This window comes from Silurus aristotelis (genome assembly GCF_946808225.1).
Source record: "Silurus aristotelis genome assembly, chromosome: 3".
Lineage (NCBI taxonomy): Eukaryota > Metazoa > Chordata > Actinopteri > Siluriformes > Siluridae > Silurus > Silurus aristotelis.
In genome coordinates, this window is record NC_139576.1 from 23,946,340 (window position 1) to 23,970,640 (window position 24,301).

The window sequence follows — 24,301 nt, forward strand, 5'->3', positions numbered from 1 at the left end:
ACGCTTCAACAATCCAAACATGTATAACAAAAACAGCGTAATTAACTCGGGCGTTATTGATTTCTTAAAAACAGCTTGTTTAAAACTGCACGTCACGCGCTGTGATGTTATACAGTTTCCTTATTCTGCAACTTAAATGGAAAGTTTTAACAGCAAAGAAATGTAAAAAATACACAAAATAAAATAAAATAGAATGAAAGAAAGAAAGGAAAAACACACATCACCTAATCATTGGCGAAATCGAAACTGACAACTGAAATGTGAGAGATTTAAGAAATTGGTGCTGTTCATTAGCAGTTCATTTTTGCCTGCCTTTATTGAAAAGCAAATTAATAACCGAAAGCGTATGATGTGTCATTTCTCAGTGAAACCTCTTTATTTTTTTTTGCATTTTTACTTTTTACAGATGAGTAAAGCACTTCATGTCAAATTTTTGGTTTATGAGTAAAAAGCACTGAAAATGTACCCATATCAAAGAAATCTAACAAGTATTTTTAACATTTTAATCCAACGGTAACACAAACACACTGTTACCTGCGGTCATCTCATACTGACGAACGCCTAACGATCTTTAAGTTCTTCATTCTCCCTCTTCACAACTCTCATCAATAACATACTCTGAAGGTCGCGAGTTCAAATCCCAGCCACACCAAGCTGCTGAGCCCCTGAGCAAGGCCTTAACCCCATAGCTGCTTAGTTGGAGGAGTGAAAAATAAGCGGATACGCGTGTCGGGCAAATGCCTGAAATTGCAAGTCGCAATTAAATGTAGGCGCTTGTACATAAGCGCAATGCTTCCGAGGTGTGTGGCAAGTGACCAGCGAACATCCTGTTTACCAACACTAATGTAGGTCGTGGATGTACGTGGGCTGTGCGTCTGTCTGTCAGATCTCTGGGTCTCGGAGGACCGAAGTGAGAGGCCATGGCTATTCCCACACCATCTCATTAGTCATCAACCCCCCACCACAAACACTCCAATTTATGCACATGTTTGTGTCTTTAACCCTTTTTTCCTGCTTCTTTTGTAGTCGCCTAATAATTCGTCATTTCATATGCAAGTTCAACACTGCCTTGATCTTTTCAGCAAAGAGCTGGGAAATCAGAGCGTCCGCTAATTACACAAGGAGAGACTGAAAACAACCGGGCAGGACAAAGCCCAAGAGCACGCAGAAAACACGCAATAAAACAAACACCACCAATACAGGTTACACACACACAACACACACATACAGTATAACAGCTGTCAAATTTCAGTTAATAAACATTAGGTAATGTATTGGATTAATAATGAGCCTATTATTTTACACTGCAAAAAACAGATCATTAGCAGTAACTACACTGCATTAGGAAGAACATAAACCTTAATGAGGAAACTGTTTCGCAATCTGGAGCACAAAAAAAAGTCACAATGTAAACACTTTGATGTTTCTCATATATTTGTATTTATCTGCTAATATGTAGCTTTACTGTATCGCGTTTCTGCAGTGATCTGGGAAATGTCTCTCTTTATTCTCCGATTCTCTCGATTGGTCAGAGGTTTCAGTTTTGATCGCAGCTCTAGCAAGAGTTCCAGCTCTAACGCCAATCTCATGTGCTTCTTTCTAATCTGTTTTTAATATTGTACACTAAAACCTCATTGGAAGGGCCTTGAACGGGGCATGCTGCGTACAGTCTACGACATCATAATGCGCATTTAGTGGTGTGTTATTTAACAGAGAACATTGGCCGGTGTTGATGTGGTGAAGCTTTCCGTGAGGAGACCTTTTTTTTTTTGGAAGCCTTCAGGAAGAAAACTGTAATAGCATGCCATTATACTTCATTCCTCATAAAAATGGGTTTGTAGAGCCCATATACATGACGAAACTCTTTGGGGAAAAGCCTTTCGGAAAATGCATACATACGATTAAAAAATGCACAGAAATACAGTTATGCCTTATACGCCATGCATTCCTTCGGAATCTGCTGCTTATATCACATGACCCAGGAGACTTTTAGCCAGAAATGAAAGAATTCTCATTTTTTGCCTTAAATTATATGCAAAACTGAAAAAAAAAATGGTCACGTTTGGTAAATTTCATCCTGACAGTGCAACAGTAGGTGGATGCACTCTCACACACCTTACCTGAGCATGAAGAGAGAAGCTTTGCTGTTATTCACGTCCAGTGAGTTTTGATCCATATCCATCTGTCAGGAAAAGAAATATTTAAAGATATTTACACACAGCACTAATAAATGCTTTAAAAAAAACAAGAACAAAAAAAACCCCACTACTTTTATAACCAGACCTCAGCTTGTGACGTGATTACAGTAGTAAAACTATCAATGAAAGACATTACAAGGGTCAGCAGTTGTGCTGCATGTATTCCGGCAAGCTGACTCATTTATTATGTGCTTCAACAAATACACGTTGGCATGCAAAAGAGCTTGTTGGTATACAGCTGGATAAAAACTATGAATTGATATCTTCGCTAGTTAAATAGTAATTACTGAACACAGCTGAAGAACAATAGACTGTGTGTGGGGATCAGCAGGCCCAGGCTGTGCACATTATGCATGATCTTAATGGGAAAATGTGATCTTGAAGTGTCTTTCAATAGCTGCAATGTTACTGAGTACTCAGTAGTGCAGAAATGTCCGTTTTGTGTGGTTCCATTTTCAAAAAGGAGCGGCATGTATCCACAAAGATAGATGTCACACACAAATTGAAAAACATCCCAAACGAGCACGAGCGAGTACAGTAACCCCCCCCCCCCCCCCGCTTTACCGCGGTTTGAATCTCGCACCCCCGTTTATCAAGGAATTGCGGTTGCCACATAACTAATTTGTTCGGCTGATTTTCTTGGATAGCACCATAGTCCAAAAAACGTATAGGTAATTGTTTTTATGGAGTTTTATGTTGAAATATTGAAATTTACTGTACTGTACTGTACATAAAATAGCATTTTTGGGGTGGCGTCCGTTTATCACGGTTTTTACTATTACTGACCAGACTGCATCATTTGGTATGATAAATTCTTCCTATTTCATTGTTTATTAAGTCAGAAAGTCCTTTCAGAAGGTTTCTGCAAGTTTCACAAAGTCAAATTTAAGACCTTTTAAGACCATTAAGAAAATTAAGAAAAGCTAAACTTCTACTTCATCATAATAAAAAAATTAAATCCGGTTTGTGGTACAATTCAAGAGCGATTCGTGCCAAAAACAGAAAGATAATTGGCTTTTGCATGTTGGTCTCATTTGTAGTTATAATAAAGAGAACTACATTTGGACTAGTGAACGAAAGAACCAAAAGACCACGGAAACAAACAAACAAAAAAACATTCTAAATTTCATATAAAATTACATTTTAATGAGCATAACAGTTGCTGTTACATGGACATTGAAATCAACTCATGTTTAAAACTATTTCAGACCTAGAAAAGCAAATGTAAGAATCTGTTAGGCCTAAAATTATGATTTGTTGTAACATTATGGAATAAGTACAATCCAACTTGCACAGCATGTACATTTCCGCAACAACAGAAACAAACAGTTTTACAACCACATTGACTCCTGTAACCCTGCATGAAAGCTAATCCCACACTGGTATAAATGAATGTGCTTAAACAAAGAATAATCTGCATATATTTGCATTCAAATACCTCACTTTCTATAAGCAGTAAAATTGTTCTCTACAAAGATGTCACGATTGTGTAGTCTGTATTTGCGCAGCCAAGCATTTATATAATGACACTCATGAATTAGCATGGGGGGGGGGGGGGGGTTGTTCAGCGTCTCATTGTCTCATGTCATGTTTTAATGAGCTGGGCTGCAATTACGACGGGCCCAAACTTCAGCTGCTCACGTCTCCATGTTTCACGCGCACCGCTTTACACATTGGCGTTAGTCTTGTTAATAAGGAAGCGTGTTCTCGGCTCAGGAGTGCACTGCCCCGTATGTCTAGCGTGAATTTGGGGCAGAGAGTTCAAACACAGATGTATATGGTGGTGTACGATGCTAATCATCACCTCTCAGTAATTGCTTCATGTAGCATTTGGGTAAGAGGGTCTCTATACTCAAGCAACAGCAATGAATCACTGGACACTTTCATGCTGGACAGGAAGTGCATCAGGGTTCAGTGCGAGCGCAAAGCCCTGATGTACTTCCTTCAGACCTTTGACCCCATCAACATTGATCTAGACAAGGGATGTCACTGTAGTGGTGAGAGAGAGAGAGAGAGAGAGAGAGAGAGAGAGAGAGAGAGAGAGAGAGAGAGAGAGAGAGAGAGAGAGAGAGAGAGAGAGAGAGAGAGAGATCGATCTGGAGATACCTTTTAGTTTTGTACATGCAGATGTAACTGAGTGCACCCGGAGGAAAAAGAAAAAAGGCCTTTACTTCTGTGAATATTCCATTCCCCCGCATTTCATTACCTTCCTCAGTGAAATAAAAATCCTCAGTAATGTCAGGAAGTGAATAATGTACACGTTTAAACCAGGCAGGTTGCAATAATATGCGTTTGTATTCACTGTAGAAGGTGGCATAAAGGTGCAGGTGCAGGAAGAAAAAAAGCAGTGTGTAATCGGAGCGCTGGAGCTGAGCAGGCAATTGGTCTTGCCTTCTCCCAGCTGTGGAGTCGACCGGAACTGGAGATGTTCACGTGCTGCAGGCTCTCAATACAGCATGCAAATCAATTGCTTTCTACTAAACGCTGCCTGCAACACCACGCTCTAACCATAAAGACAGTGCATTCCCCTGGGCTTCTGCCAATCAGTCATGGCTACTAAATATATTGTTGCAAAGGTCCTCAGTATGCTCGTTATGTTCTGTACATTTCCATACAAATACAAAAAAAAATGCTTAAAATTACTGTCTAGTAAATTAACTCTCAGAGAAGTGAAGGTGTGGCCCCCAAAAGGTTTGATTTAATAACATAACAGCACGTCGCACACACCTTAAAAAGACAAGGCGCTGAATTAACAGTGACGTGACAAACGACGACATGATTCACATAAATATAGATAGCTTTAACCAGACATCCTCATTAATAAGGACTCGAGACGGCCCAGTGACTTTCCGGGGGGGAAATTTTTTTTTAAAAACAAACGTTTAGAAGACCCTACGCAGGCACTACCCTAACAATTCATTTTAATTAGTATCTCCTGCCTGCAATTGATCATTCCCTCACATTTACTAATTAGCTTCGGCTGTTTTAACCACGGTTTAGTGATATTTCTCATTACGGTAAAGAATGGATTCATCTAGCCGGTGGCAAATGATCTGACAGAACATATGTCTTTGGGTTTATTTGCTCTTTGCAGCATGATCTACCTGCGCTCAGCCCTTTCTAACGAATGACGTGTCGAGAGTAAACGCCGGCCGAACCCCCGCGGAGATACAGATAACGGCAGACAGCGGCAAAAGGAAGACAAACGACTGATGTACGATGTCTCTGTGTGGGTACATGTGTGTATCCAGCACCGGATTGAAAAAACGTGCAGCACACATGCTGCACAGTACCTTGCTATTAGCTTCATAGACCCAATAACAAATAGGTCTATTCACTCTCATTTCTATGGCTCTTTGATGATGATTATAGGAGAGGGTTTAGATGAGGGAGTTGGAAATACATTTCAAAAGGACAGAGGCTGCCGATTTGCATGAAATCCCGTACGTGGTACGGCAAAGCGCAGCGCCGTGTGTACTAATAAAGGACGCATCGGAGAATTCCGGGTGAAATCATTAGCGTGCACATTAGCAACAGCATTTAGCAGATTGTACAAATTAAAACGCAATTACCTCGATGGACATCCAAAGCTCTAGCAATGACTGTCTGCTCTAATAGCTAAGCATCACAGCTGAACCCTGAATCTTTGCCATTTTTTTTTTTTAAATGTAGTCAAACCGGCTTTGGTTTACTACTGAGAACCGGTTTGTTTACGGGGTAGAGGTAAAAGATATATGATTCAATTAAGACTGTCCATTAATTACAGTAGAGTTCTGCTGATGATTTTTTCTGTTGAAAATCAATATTCAGTCAAGGGACTGTATGAGCAAGTACAGTGAACTAAAAGATATTTAATATAGAGAAATAACATACTGTGTGATTATTGTCTGTTTTCTACCAAAAATGTGTGATGTAGCACACAGTCTGTGCAACCTTGGCAAAAAACATCAAGGATATTCAATCCTGGCTGTCATCTTTATTGTCGCTTGTGTTTAACTGTATAATAACAGCATGCACTACTACCAGGAGAACTAAAGGCCCGGTATTGTGCTGGACTCATTTAGTTCAGTTTTATCAATGGTTCAAAAGTAAATAATCCGTGAAGTTGATAAATATCCCAATAATTTAGCCAATGAGTGTAGTGCAACAGCTGACAGGCATGTTTCCCCTTTAAAGCTGTCGCATTAGATTTGGCGAGTTTTCACACTTATGCGTCATTGACCAGCTGTATTTTACTTCAATTATCACACAATATTTATCAGAGTATTTGATCACACAATAACATTGGAAAAAAGTTATGTTTTGCAGCAAGCAAGCCGGGTATCGTTAACTAGTTAGTTCGGAGATGGGGGCCGGAGAATGCAAATTGTTTCGAAACACACAAAAATCACAAACACTATACTGCCAAATGTTTGTTGACAAGACATTTTTTACACCCACATTTGGGGAACATTTGGTCTTCCCCTGCTACCACAAACTTGTATAGAAAGCTGCACAATGACCATTTGTCCTTCACTGGAACCTAAAGGCCCAAAACGGCTGCAGCACTAGAATACACTACTGCACACAATGCGATGCTTATAGAGACATGGTTTACCAGGACAGGTATGAAAGAACACAAGCAGCTTTTACAGAGCCCTGACCTCAATCCCATACACATGTCCAGGAAGAACTGAAACCCCTGGCCTTTTCACCCAACATCAGTACCAGACCTCGCTAATGTTACTGTAGCTGAATGAGCACAAATCCCCATAGTGATTGAAATCTTTAGTAATACAAAGCATAACAGAAAGGGCGGCCCCTAAATCTGGACCAAATCTTCAATAAGCAAAAACTTGTAATGGCTATGTATTAGTATATGTGCACATGGAGGACACAAATAGGGCAACACAACACACTTAGAAGTGACCGTTCATGAGCTTGGGTTACCATATTAACCAGCTAGGACAATACAAGAGTCAGTAAAGTCACATGATAAGAAATCAGAGCAGAGAGAAGTCGCATTCAACTACCTCTACACCCTCTATAACTAATACCATAGGGTGTAATAATAGTATCTAAGAACAGCCTAGTACCATACTGAACTATATACACTATCAGTATATCAACAGTAATCAATGTTTAGACATTCAGTACTTTTTAAGTGTGTAGTATGAGGTTTAGGAAACCACCTTGAATTCTTTGAATGTGCAATGACTAGTAGTTTGCAAATGTTACACTGCAATTTGTGGTTGTTACAGTAGAAAAAGACAGAACAAGTAGCATTAGAAATCCTTACATCTTACACACAGTAGCTGAAAGTAAATGTGAACTGTACTGGCATTAGAAAAAAATAATGTATACGCCTTCACTCTAAAGGAAGCATAGAATGAACACCACATTTTTCCCCGTTTCATAGAATCGTCGTTTATTCATTATTGAAGCAATTTAACCGGAAAAACAGCTGTCCTGCAAGCATCACTAGAACCTTTAATATGTTTATGTAGCATCGCTAGTGAACAGCCTGCCCCAGGACATTCAACAGATCTCTGCTGCCTCAAAGTGCCAGACAGTTGCAGCATAAGTGATACATTTACAGTAACAAGAGTTACTGTTACTACAGCAGGCTCTAACTATTAAACCCTGGGGCTCACAGATGTGGAAAACACTCCCAGAGCAATTAGCGGCAGCCGAGAACATCAGACACACAAATAAGCCTGCATGTAACAATCATGTCCCCACAGGCCTGGGCACGCCTGGTCCTGTGCACATTTTCCATACACTGGACCCCACATTTTATTTATTTATATATATATATATATATATATATATATATATATATATATATATATATATACACATACATATATATACACACATACATATACATACATATATATATATATATATATATATATATATATATATATATATATATATATATATATATATATATATAAATAAATAAAATGTGGGGTCCAGTGTATGGAAAATGTGCACAGGACCAGGCGTGCCCAGGCGTACACATATATATATATATATATACATATATATATATATATATATATATATATATATATATATATATATATATATATATATATATATATACATATATATATATATATATATATATATATATATATATATATATATATATATACACACACACACATATATATATATATATATATACACATATACACATACATATATATACATATATATATACATATATATATATACATAAATATATATATACATATATATACACACATACATATACATACATATACATACATATATACATACACACACATATATATATATATCAATCGAATCGTTTTCTTCACCATAATGCCACATATTGACGTGCTATATAACATCAGAGTGAGGTGAGTGTTTTTCATTATATTATTAAAAAAAAAAAGGGGGGGGGGACAAAAACCTTGTCTTACTTGTAGAAATCTGGCGAATAAATAAATATGGCACTTCTACATTGTACTGCATTTTGTTATTCCTAGACATGAGCTACAAACGTCAGGATAAATAATGAATCGATGACGGCTCGCAGTAAAATCAAGACGGCATTAGTGTAAAAGATTAGGGCTTCGGGACATCCTTGCTCTATCTATTAAATCTAAGTGCTCTTTTGTTAAGCATTCGGCATTAGTCACCATCATCTTTCAGCACTGCGCTTGCCAGACAAAGGACGCTTTAAAGTGTTAATAACGTTATTAACATATTTCGAAAAACATTCGACGCAAGGTGCATTCCTGATCTGCAAACAAAAACCTCTGAAGGCAGGAAAAAGAGAACAGAAAAAAATAAAATTACACACATAATAAAAAAGAAATATGTTCAATGCAGGCTGTGACTTTAATAATTAAAAAAAACAAACAATTAATAAATATATAATTTCCAGAAAATTAGACCACCTAATTATCAAGATGAAAGAATATGAAGTACTTGAATTATTTAAAAGTTGAAATCCATTATGAATTATTATTATTATTATTATTAAAAGACTGATTAAACGCGAACGGATTAAATATAAAATTGCTCCAAACAACGTCCGCCGATCGCCAACGCCGAGGGGGTTTCTCTGTACAATCAGCTGCTATTTAAACTCTCAGTGTGATGCAAAGAATATTTTTCATCAGCTCTTTTTAAAAGCCTGCCACCGGTTTTCACAGGCAGCAGAGGCCAACCTGCAGGCCCTTTTCTTTTTCTATAGTCCACTTATTTCTCCTGTAAAGGCCAAGTGACAATCTGAACAATTACTCAGGCCTATTACCAGAAGCTCTTACTACCTTTTCGCTCTCTGTCTGTTTCGCAGACTGCAGCCGCTCAGAGTGCATTAGTGAGCTCCAACGCTGTCATTTCATGGGCCACACTCCCTCATGACTGGCACACTTGGTGCGCTGGTAGCTGAGGGGAGGAACACGGGGCGCAGGCATCTAGCTGTCACTATTACTGTTCCCGCAATATGCAAGAGGAAGAAAGACAGAAAGAATGGGGGGAAAGAAGCAAGATAAAAAAAAGTACAAGAAAGCAAGTGTGCTGCTTATAGAGACTGAAAAAACTGGAAAGACCCGTAAAGATGTGCTATGCATGTCTCAGCAGGTTTTTTTAATTTTTTTTTTTATTATTGCCTCATGCACTATATGGCCACAAGTTTCTAGAGACCTGATCAACACGCTGGTCTTTGTTGAACATTACTGTCCACATTCAGTCTACCTTGCTGTTTATTTCAGTTTTCTGGGAAGACTTTCGGCTAGATTTCGAAGTGTTGATGTAGGAATTGATGTGATCAAGAGCATTTATTCATTTTCATGAAACCTCAGGACGAGAAATCAAACTCGTAAGAGAACCCGGCCTCATGTGGGTGTCCATTCATTACACCATAGATTTATCATTGATGAGGTTTTCAACTGTTCACTGATGGACACCTGATGCAAAACTGTTCATGGCAACTGTTGTCCTAGGCCAAATCCATCTTCACAGTTCTTTAGTTTAACTCTCCATAGTAACCTCATTGATCTTTAGGCTGCACCAAGTGGTATCAGGCATTAGTGAGGTCAAGCACTGGTATCAAAAGACTAGAAGTGGAGTGCATTGAACATTCCTGTTCATCATGAAGGTGTACAGAGGGACCAAGGTCACACCAGTTCTGTCACTCCAGTCTTGACAAATCATGTATTCATGCATGACGAGGAGTATCGTCATGCTACAGCATGCAAAAAACATTCTATACTACTGTATGCGGCCAACTTTGTAGCAAAGGTTTGAGCAAATACCACCTGTGGGTTTGATGGTCAGGTGTCCACAAAAGATATTCATCCTGATATGCAAATAAATATATTTATATTGTAATTTGTTTGTTTTTTTGAAGTGCTGGAGCTTAATTGTTGGTTCTTGCCTTTATTTGTCATTGCTGTAAGTAGTTCTAGGAAGCACAGCTACATTGGTGTCTAATAGTTACAGTTATTGAGTGTTGCTCACTGTTTCCGAGTAACTTTGAATACCTGGATTTATATCATTGAATGGTGGCAAGCAAGATTACAAATATCAGCACTCCTTACCTTCTGATATGTTTAAACCAAGAGTCTAAGAGAAGGCAGGAAATAAAGTGTGAAATATAGGAATTTATAAATCTCCCTTCATGTAGAAGGTATAAACATTCCAGGCCTCAAAGCAGCATGCACAAATATTGAGCAATAAATACGCTAAATTAAATCAGCTTTAAATTCAATTGCATGTATTCTTTCTTTTATTGTAGTTCTTTTATAAATTGTGCATTGTTTTATTGGGTGGTCATACCATGCTGCAACTCAAATTTCCCAAGTGGACAATACAGAGAGCTGAACTAATAAGAGGGAAAAAATATTATTATTAAACAAGCAAACCAAAAAAAAAAAAAAAAAAAAGGAAACGCTTCCTTTGTTTTCTTACTTAACATCGTCTGGAGACGTTAATTGTCACATCCATAAGAGCAATAGTGAAAAAAGGGAGCATACAAGCAACAAAGTTACAGAATGCAAAGCGACTATATGGTGCGGTTATTACAGCGGAGACTCGGTTCAGCTAATTAGCGCTATGAGACGACAAGCATGATGGCAGTGAGCGGAGTGTACAGATAAAAAGAAACAAGACAGTACAAGGGGCTAAAGGACAAAATCACTGCTGAAGGAGCCAATTTCCACCACGGCTATCAGGTGGATAATGTAGGACATTTAAACCAAAGGAAAACTTAAAAGAAGGAAACCAAAATCAACACAAATTCTGATGTATTGGTCATAAACAGGTACGCCATTCAGGGTGAACAACTTCTAATAAACTGTATTAACACAAATTGCATTATCTGAGTGAAATAGCCGGCACCTCTGTCTAGTTTTGGCATTCCCTTTCCCTTAACCACTGTATCAAAGACTACTGCCGATACTAATGAAGAAAACCTGCATAAAAGTTTAGGAACCTGAAGAAAAAGTTCAGACAGTAGCATGTTAATGGCACTCCATTTCCACGCCTTTATTTCCGAGCTTTACAGTGGGTCTGGTCCTCCCGCCGCTCAACAGCAAAAATAGCACTAACCTTCTCGAAGCTCAATCCTTTAACTTTGTGATGAGGACCTCTTTTTTTTCGACCATAAAACAAAATGTACTGCTAACATCTTCTGAAGAATGCGTTTTATTACTTCCTTTTTTATTCCACGATATTTGACTTACAGTCACGTTGATGTTCTTTAGCTCAAACTATTGTAATGGAATATTTAGATATTGGAGAAAATGCTGTTCAATAAGCAAAATGAAAGAATCCGACATCCTGCATCTGAACGGGCATAATGTGATACAGAAAAAAATAATAATATGGCATCAGGGATTTCTCTAGCATTCAGTATATTGGGCTAAAAATAAATGGTCAAATAATCCCAGTATTGCTGCCAGTGCATTGCTCATCACACGTGAAAAAGGTCCATATAATATGTACGGTTTAAGACATCCTCTCAAAACATGCAGCAGAGATGCAGTGGATAATAGGGTCCACTCCTGTCAGATAATAATAGTGATGATACACTAGATACTATATCACCAAAGCTGGACCAGAAGACCAAAAAAAACAAGGCAATGGTTTCCCATTATGGTGGAGTCTATGGCCACTTTAGCGTTAGAGTGCCTTTCTGAGATGCCAGGATGAGAATCTGCTCCAGTCATCTTTCTTGAGGTTTGACAGGTTTGAGGTGCTTTAGTGCTCTTTGTTGTAAACAGTGGATATATGTGCTGCTATAAACTTACTGTCGGTTCAAATCTGTTTTGTTGCTCGGACCTCTGTAATCAGTAAAGGGTTGTTTTTTGCTCCGCGCTACATATATTCTGTTAGAAATTCAGTTTTGAGAATACTTAAACCAAAGAGTCTAGTACAAACAACCATGCCACAACCAAAAGCATTGAGATCACATTTCTGCCTCCATTCTGGTGTGTGATACAAACATTAACTACAGCTCTTCTCAAGCATCTGGGCATTTGTATGCACTACACATTTGATTGACTGACTGGATAATTGCATGGCTGACTGAGGGTCCAGCCATTTATATTAAAGTGGCCAGTAAAATAATTATGGCTAGCGGCCGCTTTTATATATACATGGATATTTATTTCCATACACAACATTACAGGTCAAATGATGACTAAGTGAAGCGCTAAGGCGATCTAAATAAAATAAGGGAAACTCTAGAACACTGCTCATCGGTGCCTGGTGACCTGAGCAATATCAAAAACAAACAATCTTTGTAGTTCTAGTACAACCTCAGAAATGAAGCAGTGAAGATCATAAACAAAGGGTTGTAATAGCAATGTCATTATCATAAATAGGCACTGTGCTGCTCTACTTCTAATGCTCTTGAAAGTAAATACATTACAGAAAAATTCCCCCGAGTGCATCAGTAGCTCGGTGCAGTGACATTTTCATAATGATATATGATTCAATTTTACACTTTTTTTTTTTTTTTTTTTTTTTTTTTTTTTTTAGGTAGACTGACTTATCTCTAGTGTTCATGCATGCACAATCATAAATCTCTGCCAAATTACCATTATGCTGAAATATTATAATAGTTTCACTTTCATCAAACTGAGCTCATCATCTTGTACTTTCTACACCATGTATGCATTTTTAAAGGATCTCTGTCAGAGGTGGATCGTAACCGCTACTGTTTTTATTTAGTGGAAACTAATTTCTGCTTAAAAGCTCAGAGACCCAGCAGTACAAATACATTGGAGCTACAGTTCATTCAAATTACATCAGGCATTGATGACCAAATGTCCCATCTTTATCCCATGACATTTCTGCTTTCATTACTGTGAATAATGAAAGCAGTATTTATGCACTTTCTAACCCATTCTGGTATCAGGATTTCAGGAGAACAACTAAAGTGACGTCATGTGGAAAGACTATGGTTGTATTCAATGCTGAAGAGATGATCACACCATAGGATCTTACTGATACTCCACAGAGGTCGATTACTCATCCGCTTAATCCAAACTGTACCATGGGATTAGATCAATCGGTTTCTCTTACTCGCTTGCGTTACAGAAACTAAAACTTGACGAGAGCGATCAAGGGAAAAAATGAAACCCGAAGGCAGTTCTATATAATTAGCTACATAGTACAACATCGGGAAAGTTCACTCAGCCACTGTGAACCAATTACACCACAAACAAGTTCAACATGGCCTCCAAACCATGGTTTAAAGCAACACCCAATGCACTCCAGTCTTTTATTTCTGGACACCAGTCAAGCAACCACTGGACAGAATAACTGTTAAGTTATAATATGTTAGACCAGGGGTCTTCAACAATTTTCAGATCAAGGACCCCTTGGGGTAAGAGAGCATCAGGGCAGGGACCCCCGATACAAAATGTGTCAAAAATAGCAACTCATATTAATAGAAACCAATCATATTACTCTAGTTATATTATGTTAAGACTGTTGTTGTTGTACATACATCATTGTCTACATATTTTCAAATCTTTCAAAAAAAAGGTTATGCATCATAAACATATTTTGCAATTAAAATCACTGATTTTAATAGATTTACAGTTACAGACATTTTCCTTTTACTATCAGGTGGACAATGATACATTTACAAGTGTAATAGAACTTTAATGTAATAATTATAATATTTTTTATTAAAATATTTTACCTTCGATGTTTTGACCCATGTTTATTTGTGATTCAACATTAATTAGCGAACCCCCTGCAGTACCCCAACAGACCCCCAGTTAAAGACCCATAAGTTCATCATCTAAGAGTCTGAAATATAACTGTCAATATTCTGTCAATGCAAAAATGTGTTTCTAGTCAATCTGGCACCTGAAGTTATCCTTGCACTCGATCACTAGATTTAATAATATTTTCCTCATTTGTCTTTCTGAACTGGAGCATCTGAAATGCCACTACATGGAAATGCAAGTTCTCCGACTCTGCAGGCACCACATCAAGCTGTGGATAGTGAGAAAGAAATAATCGAGCCACAGATCTCAGGCACAGTAATACAGAAAGATACAAGTGATGTCACAAGTTGGTAAAACACTCCTCAAACTGAACGAGTGGTATGTAACTTAACACGCAGATTACAAAAAATTGAGATGCAAAGTGTTACAGTGACAACAATAAAGCAATCAAAGTGTCGTTCTTCAGATGCTTCGGAAAGGTTTTATGGTGTGTTGTCTTTTTATGCTTTATGGTAATGGGAAACTGTGAGACGTGAGAATGAAGGGGTAAAAAGAAAAAAAAAAGAAAAATAATATTTTGTCCTTAGACAATGATGGCTTTAAAAGTGGCAGCAAGGACAGAAAGAGGTCAACGCAAAGCTGTAACCAATGTAGCAAAACATCTAAGCTGAATAGAGCTGCAAAGAACACTAATAGGTTCCAAGCACCACTGTAGAAAACCAAGGAAACGAATGTAGGAGATTTTCTAAATAAAAGATAAACAGACACTGGTAAACTAATTAACTACAACAATTCTAATAAAACGTTTCTATAAAATAATCTCAGACATCCTGGATGGTGTAATGACGCAAAAAAAGTTGGCGTTATGGTTGCACAGTATTTGTTCATAACAATGATGGAAAAAACATAACATGGATGCCAATGTCAGTGGAAAATCTACCAGAGATGAACATAAAATGAGTGTTTACACATTGGCCACATTTAATTTGTGTCTCATGAGGACAATCAAGAAGAAGAAAAAAAAAAAAAAAGATAATAAATGTATATATATATATATATTATATATATATATATATATATATACAGTGAGGAAAATAAGTGTTTGAACACCCTGCTATTTTGCAAGTTCTCCCACTTAGAAATCATGGAGGGGTCTGAAATTGTCATCGTAGGTGCATGTCCACTGTGAGAGACATAATTTAAAAAAAAAATCCAGAAATCACAATGTATGATTTTTAACTATTTATTTGTATGATACAGCTGCAAATAAGTATTTGAACACCTGAGAAAGTTAATGTTAATATTTGGTACAGTAGCCTTTGTTTGCAATTACAGAGGTCAAACGTTTCCTGTAGTTTTTCACCAGGTTTGCACACACTGCAGGAGGGATTTTGGCCCACTCCTCCACACAGATCTTCTCTAGATCAGTCAGGTTTCTGGCCTGTCGCTGAGAAACACGGAGTTTGAGCTCCCTCCAAAGATTCTCTATTGGGTTTAGGTCTGGAGACTGGCTAGGCCACACCAGAACCTTGATATGCTTCTTACAGAGCCACTCCTTGGTTATCCTGGCTGTGTGCTTCAGGTCATTGTCATGTTGGAAGACCCAGCCTCGACCCATCTTCAATGCTCTAACTGAGGGAAGGAGGTTGTTCCCCAAAATCTCGCAATACATGGCCCCGGTCATCCTCTCCTTAATACAGTGCAGTCGCCCTGTCCCATGTGCAGAAAAACACCCCCAAAGCATGATGCTACCACCCCCATGCTTCACAGTAGGGATGGTGTTCTTGGGATGGTACTCATCATTCTTCTTCCTCCAAACACGTTTAGTGGAATTATGACCCAAAAGTTCTATTTTGGTCTCATCTGACCACATGACTTCCTCCCATGACTCCTCTGGATCATCCAAATGGTCATTGGCAAACTTAAGACGTGCCTGGACATGTGCTGGTTTAAGCAGGGGAACCTTCCGTGCCATGCATGATTTCAAACCATGACGTCTTGGTGTATTACCAACAGTAACCTTGGAAATGGTGGTCCCAGCTCTTTTCAGGTCATTGACCAGCTCCTCCCGTGTAGTTCTAAGCTAATTTCTCGCCTTCCTTAGGATCATTGAGACCACACGAGGTGAGATCTTGCATGGAGCCCCAGTCCGAGGGAGATTGACAGTCATGTTTAGCTTCTTCCATTTTCTAATGATTGCTCCAACAGTGGACCTTTTTTCACCAAGCTGCTTGGCAATTTCCCTGTAGCCCTTTCCAGCCTTGTGGAGGTGTACAATTTTGTCTCTAGTGTCTTTGGACAGCTCTTTGGTCTTGGCCATGTTAGTAGTTGGATTCTTACTGATTGTATGGGGTGGACAGGTGTCTTTACGCAGCTAACGACCTCAAACAGGTGCATCTAATTTAGGATAATAAATGTAGTGGAGGTGGACATTTTAAAGGCAGAATTTACAGGTCATTTTAACAGGTCTTTAAGGGTCAGAATTCTAGCTGATAGACAGGTGTTCAAATACTTATTTGCAGCTGTATCATACAAATAAATAGTTAAAAAAATCATACATTGTGATTTCTGGATTTTTTTTTTTTTTAGATTATGTTTCTCACAGTGGACATGCACCTACGATGACAATTTTAGACCCCTCCATGATTTCTATGTGGGAGAACTTGCAAAATAGCAGGGTGTTCAAATACTTATTTTCCTCACTGTATATATATATATATATATATATATATATATATATATATATATATATATATATATATATATATACACAGTAAGGAAAATAAGTATTTGAACACCCTGCTATTTTGCAAGTTCTCCCACTTAGAAATCCTGATCCTAAGGAAGGTGAGAAATCAGCCCAGAACTACACGGGAGGAGCTGGTCAATGACCTAAAAAGAGCTGGGACCACCGTTTCCAAGGTTACTGTTGGTAATACACTAAGACGTCATGTTTTGAAATCATGCATGGCACGGAAGGTTCTCCTGCTTAAACCAGCACATGTCCAGGCACGTCTTAAGTTTGCCAATGACCATTTGGATGATCCAGAGGAGTCATGGGAGAAAGTCATCTGGTCAGATGAGACCAAAATAGAACTTTTGGGTCATAATTCCACTAAACGTGTTTGGAGGAAGAAGAATGATGAGTACCATCCCAAGAACACCATCCCTACTGTGAAGCATGGGGGTGGTAGCATCATGCTTTGGGGGGGTTTTTCTGCACATGGGACAGGGCGACTGCACTGTATTAAGGAGAGGATGACCGGGGCCATGTATTGCGAGATTTTGGGGAACAACCTCCTTCCCTCAGTTAGAGCATTGAAGATGGGTCGAGGCTGGGTCTTCCAACATGACAATGACCCGAAGCACACAGCCAGGATAACCAAGGAGTGGCTCTGTAAGAAGCATATCAAGGTTCTGGCGTAGCCTAGCCAGTCTCCAGACCTAAACCCAATAGAGAATCTTTGGAGGGAGCTCAAACTCCGTGTTTCTCAGCGACAGGCCAAAAACCTGACTGATCTAGAGAAGATCTGTGTGGAGGAGTGGGCCAAAATTTCTCCTGCAGTGTGTGCAAACCTGGTGAAAAACTACAGGAAACGTTTGACCTCTGTAATTGCAAACAAAGGCTACTGACCAAATATTAACATTGACTTTCTCAGGCGTTCAAATACTTATTTGCAGCTGTATCATACAAATAAATAGTTTAAAAATCATACATTGGGATTTCTGGATTTTTTTTTTTTAGATTATGTCTCTCACAGTGGACATGCACCTACGATGACAATTTCAGACCCCTCCATGATTTCTAAGTGGGAGAACTTGCAAAATAGCAGGGTGTTTAAATACTTATTTTCCTCACTGTATATATATATATATATATATATATATATATATATATATATATATATATATATATATATATATATATATATATAATGAGAGAGAGCGAGAGAATTGTCAAATCTTACACAGGTGTTGCCTGGGCCAAAATACAGCACGGACAGTAGCTTCTGGTATATATGAAATAGATTTCAGGATTTGGACGTTACATTTAATTTGTGTAAAACTACAGTTCACTCACTTACCTGTCTCTTTAAAGATCTGAGGTAACTCAGGAGCTTTATAACATTAGGAACTGAATGGGAGGCCACTGCTAGTGTGGCCTTGGGCTGCTTTTTGGATGACATCATGAAATAAAGTTAATCCTGCAGCATTTCCCAATTGGAAACCGGAGTCTCTAGCGAAGACAAAGCGCCAAGGTCTTTACATCTGGAGTGAATTTACACACTGACTGTTAAAACAGCTGAACTGTCAGAGCAGGCCTGAGTGTTGGAACGGATTGAGCAGAGACACACAAGATCACAACGTCGTTATAGCGTACAAAGTGTCGGTGAGATGCTGCTAAATATCCTACCTCTAAAAACAAACTGACTGCTGCACATTAACTGAAACTAATTAGTTGTTCACTGACTGCTTCCTGTTCAACATTAGACCTCTGAGGCCTCACTGGTTACCATAAAAAAAAAAAAAAAAAAAATATTTAAATAATAGGGAAGAATAGAGACTACTGTCTAAAGCAGACCTCTAGAGAGATGACCAATGGGATTTCATTGAGAACTCGAACCCTGACCACAAGCACAACAATTAACCATAAGGGAAAAGAGCACCTGTCTTTAATTAAAGCTCAAGGGAAATACAGCAATAACAGCGTTCCAAGGAGAACATGATATACATGGCAGCCCCTTTGCGTCATTCATAAATCCCAGTCCTGGAAATACTCCAGAAGTGAAAAATGATGCCTGCCAAATTACAATGCTTATCTGTGAACGTCTCCGAATTTGAACTGAAACTAGAGATCGGAGTGATTTAGAGTTTGAGGTTGGATAATAAAGGGTGGGGTGACCACAACTCCCCAGCTTACGTTTGCAGCAACTAGAAGCCACGCATCACTATCAGTTAGATGCAAGAGCTGAAGTTCAAAGGTTTTTGGTGGTTTCTTTTTCAGAAGATCTTAAGGAAAACCGAGCCAGGCAGCTGAATTTAAACTCGTGTCTTGGCGCTGAGGTTTTGCAGCCAGGTCTTACTGAACCACAAGAAAGACTCAGAGACAACAGGAGGGAGTATAAATGTAGAACTAAATGCAGCGCTGCATTAAAAAGACACCTGACAAAGCAATCACTACCTCATGCCGCTGTCCTCAAGGTCATGTTTTTTGTGTCTTGTTTTTTTTTTATAATTTGTTTCTTGTATTCTTTGCCTTTTCTCTTAGACCCTTTACGTCTTCCAATCTTTTCGTGGCATCTGCGGCACTGTCCACAATAAAGTGTAAAAATGCCAAACCTGTAAGTGCATAATTCCACTATTCGGCCTTGATGCCTACTCCATATTCCACGGCATAACCGGTTATTTTTGTGTGTTCGAGATGCAGCACAGCGCCTGAATCTCTGATGCGGTAGAAAATCAAAAGGCTTTTTTAAATGCAGTAAAAACAAAACCTAGAGCCAGAATGCTTGGTGATTCAGACACGGAAGATCAAGACAAGAGATGGAGAGCGAGGGAGGGAGACAGAACGAGGGGGGGGGGGGGGGATGGGGGGCTGGCCACAGGTGTGGAGAAGCCTTGGGATAATAAGAACATTGCAAGAACAACCATCCACTTAATGCGCGCTGAATATCAAACAAAACGTGAGGACAGAGAAACAAAAGGAAAGAGACAAAAGGTCTAGAGGAGACGAACATGGAGGAACAGGAAGAGGGAGGGTTGACTCGGGTTGCACGGAAGGGAGGAGCCTCCTCTCTGTGAGAATGTTTGGAGAGCGTTCTGGATGGCTGGCGGAGCTGTGTGCGTGAAAACACTCTTCAATGTCATCGTTCTGCTGTTTGCTTCTCATTCCTGTCACCTACAAAGAGGGGTTTCCTGATTCTGTCAGGAAGGGAAGGGTGTTAGGAGGGGCAGGGGGAGGACAGACGGGCCCTGAGATGCTGAAAAGGTGAGGGTGATATCTGGAAGTAATCGAAGGCGCTTCATTCAAGTGTGAGAGGAAGTGGACAAAAGGAACAAGCCCTCGCAGGCAGACAAATACACTTGAGCCATCTGAAGTTGAGCGAGAACACATGCTTGGAAAAACTACATCATGCAAGACAAATGTAAGATGACAAGACATGGATCGAACACTTTCTATTAAGGCCTCAGCATGCGTAGAGACCACGTTCAGCTGGGAGCAAATGGACGTCGTACAGAGGCTTTGCAGTCCACATGGCAGCTGCTTAAACTCTATGGATAAACTTTGTATCTCCAAGCCTCTGATTGGCAGTTTGCAGTGAGCAAATGTTCTTCAAGTAGTTGTGGAATTTGTACAAATTATACAAACCACACAAAAGCATAAAAGATTTCATGAACACTTTCCTAAAAGTGGTTTCATTTATAAAAATTTTGCATTTAAAGGTTTTTTTTTTTTTATTCATGAACCGGATGCACCTGCTTTTAGGTAATAAAAAGATTTACAAACATCTCCGAGACCAGAACACTAGAAATAATTTACCAGAATGGACAAAAGAGAGCACAGGGGAAAAAAACTAAAAAAAAAAAACAAAAGAAGAAGAAAACAAGAAGAAAAACCAGGAGAACAAAGAGAGAGGTGTATTAATGTCACTCACTGTGCTCCCATAAAAGGACTCGAATGAGAAACATGGCAGTAATAAAATCCCCATCTATCTGGAATCAGGCCATTAAGCAGGACAGTGGGAGAGACTGCTTTCGTAGAGACAAATAAACAGGACACTCTGCTAACTCAAAAAAACATCATAAACACATCCAAACCGTCCATCAGCACCTTCCACGCTTCTTCCAATTCAATAGAATCGCTTGCCTAGAAGCACTCCCCTCTATATTACTGCAGTGTGAAAGAGGGGGCATATAAAAATAGATAAAAAGGACAAGTGAATGTAAGCAAATGACAAAATACAAATATACGACTGGGTTAAAAATAAGCAACGTTGATGAATTTTTTTTTTTTGGCCTTAAAATCTGCTTCCTTCTTGTAAACACTTTCCACACAAAACAGATGCAAAACAGATTTTTTTTATGGGCAAAAAAAAAAAGGGGGGGGGGTTAATGTGCAAGATTTCCCCTCCAAAAATCGTTTTGTAAACAAAGAAGGCTCAGAGATGTCTTTGGCTATTGAATGAATATTTCAACAGAAAAGGACAGAACACTGTTCTCTGAGCTAATGGTTCCTTATGTACTTTATTCACTTCATTTTGAGCTGCAGGAAGGAATTTTACGTTTAATGAATGATTGGATCAGTAGCAGTACTATTTTGAAATAAATGTAATTATAGCAGTAGAAAAAAACGTAAATATAGAACAAAAAAATAAATAATAAATAATAATAATAATAATAATAATAATCATCATCATCAAACACTGAAATATCAGATGTACATAAGTATTAAGGCCCCTTACTCAGAACCTTGGATTGGGTTATATTCCGCCATTCTTCATGGCAAATCCACTCAAGCTGGATGCAGGTTGGATGGAGACCGTCAGTGGAGAGCCACTTTTAGGTCTCTCCAGAGATGTTTAATAGGGTTCAATTCAGGGATCTGTCTGGGCCACTCTAGCACATCCACAGAGCTGTCCCTAAACCACACCTGTTTTGTCTTTGCTGCGTGTTTAGTGTTGTTGTAAGAAGGTGAATCTTCGGTCCAGTCTGAGGTCCTGAGTGCTGTGGAACAGGTTTTTATTAAGAATATCTCTATTTATCATTCTCTTAAACCCTGACCAGTTGCTAAGTCCCTGCTGCAGAAAAGAAACACACGGTGTGATGCTGCCACCATCGTGCTTCATTTTTGGCATGTTTTGGGCAGGTACTAAGCGATGTCTGGTTTCATCTAGACATAACGTTGTGTTGGCAAACCCAAGCAGGTTTCTACAGGTTGTGCACCAAAGCGAGGCTTCCGTCTACCTACTCTGCCTAAAGGCCAGATCGGTGGAAGGATTGTGTTCTTGGTCACCTCTCTTACGAAGGCCCTTCTGCCCAGATTGCTCAGTTTGGCCGAGTGACCAGCTCTTAAAGAGTTTCGGTTACACCACACTTCTTCTATTAGAGAATTATGAAGGCCACCGTGCTCTTAGAATTCTTCAGTTCAGCAGCAATTTTAGGTAGCCGTCCCCAGATCTTTGCCTTTTAACAACCCGGTCTCTGAGCCCTGCAGGCAGTTTCGTTGACATCATGAATTGGTTTTGTCAGCTGTGAGAGGTTTCTATAGCAAGCGGTGTTCCTTTCAAAATCATCCCCAAACAATAAACGTGCACAGTTACACTCCAGTCAAAAGGTAGAAACATCTCAGCAACGATCCCAAGAAATGGGAGGCACCAGAGCTAATTTATAAGTGTTGCTGCAAGGGTCTGAATATTTATGTACAGGTGATATTTCGGGTGTAACCATGTTCCGCATGTTAAAAGGATTGCATTTGGTACACAAGTGTACCGAACCAAAAGCCCAGTAACGAGAAATCCATGGTATGAATACGTGTACCGCTACATCCCTATAATATACTGTATATAAATATAAAATGTGAGCAACCAGTGAGTGTGAGTGCGTGTGTGTGCGCGCATCTCTTGGTCTGTCAGTAAGTACCTCGCTGTGTGCAGGTCCGTTCTCTCCCGAAGGGCCCAGAGCTGAGTCACTGCTGCTCCTCACCATGAGAGGTGTGCCTGAAACACACACACACACACACACACACACACACACACACACCTCAATACAGAGTGTAATCACAATGGTTAAACTGAACTGAATTTTGAATATAATAGAATATTAATAAAATGACTCAAGGGCAAAATTCTTCATTAAATAGCACAATGTCAGCAAAAAACAATAACAAAAAAGGAAAGAAAGGGAAAAAAACAAACAAATCTCAGAGAAAAATCAAGAGAGTTCAGAAACCTTAACAAAAAGGGCGACAACAAAATACTATTGCACTTCATGACTACAAATGAACAACAATGAGAGAACAAATGTGTCTACATATCAGTTTATCTATCACATGCTGTACGAGATGAAAAAAAAAGTAGAGAAAGAGTGTGTGTGTGTGTGTGTGTGTGGGGGGGGGTGGACAGAGAGTGAGGGTAAGAAACTGACACTGAGTAATATACTTAGGGACAACGAGACAATGTCACAAAAAAGGGGAGCGATTGGGGGGAAAGAAAGAACAGAGCAACAGCCAGAAGGGTTGAATGGAATATTATGAGTAGCGATGACTATGTTTGAATCACTGACATATATTTTCTCAATTTTATGTTGCTGCCTTCCTCAAGCACGCCACGTTTTAAAAACCTGTTGTCACAACAGGTTTATACAAAAATAATGATAATAATAAATAAATAATAATAATAAAAATAAAAACACTTTACACACACACAATACTTTCTATAAAAGGCTTTCTTCTAAAAAAAAATTTCCCTACGACTACTAAGACTACTTAGGGACCTGGGAATGCAGAATCTCACTAAATAACTCAATCAATCATTACAAAACACCTGCGCAACTTTTACAGTCAGAGAAAGTTGTGGAGAGAATGTGGAGTTAGAGAGTTTCTTGATTTTCAGCAGGAGGCAAACTGTTCCCATTCACAAAGAACCTTTTCATCATGTCATCCAGGACTTCCTCTTTCTCACCGCCCAGTCCCCTGCATGCTCCACTGGCCATGTTTCCTCCTGGCCTTCAAGGACAGGCTCGGTTGAGCATGATTGCCTCAGTCATGGCTCTATCTCTGCTTGCCACCACGGGGGGTACGAGGAGGGGAATGAGGGGACTCTGTATTACAGCTGGCCTCGGCTGCTCAGAGGGACAGCCATCGTGAGGCTCCTCTCCATCACGACAATTATCCCT

The 24,301-nt window shown here is 39.1% G+C and overlaps 1 protein-coding gene across 4 annotated transcripts in view; it reads right to left on the reverse strand.

Moving 5' to 3' along the window:
- pard3bb (par-3 family cell polarity regulator beta b) overlaps nt 1–24,301 on the reverse strand; it is a 259,615-nt gene that overhangs the window by 162,656 nt on the left and 72,658 nt on the right. For all 4 annotated transcript variants that reach the window (XM_083537986.1, XM_083537987.1, XM_083537984.1 and 1 more), the window contains exons 5-6: nt 23,048–23,124; nt 2,121–2,182 (exon numbers count right to left, since the gene is read on the reverse strand). In XM_083537986.1, coding sequence (XP_083394112.1) covers nt 2,121–2,182; nt 23,048–23,124 — 139 coding nt within the window. The remainder of the gene's footprint in view (nt 1–2,120; nt 2,183–23,047; nt 23,125–24,301) is intronic.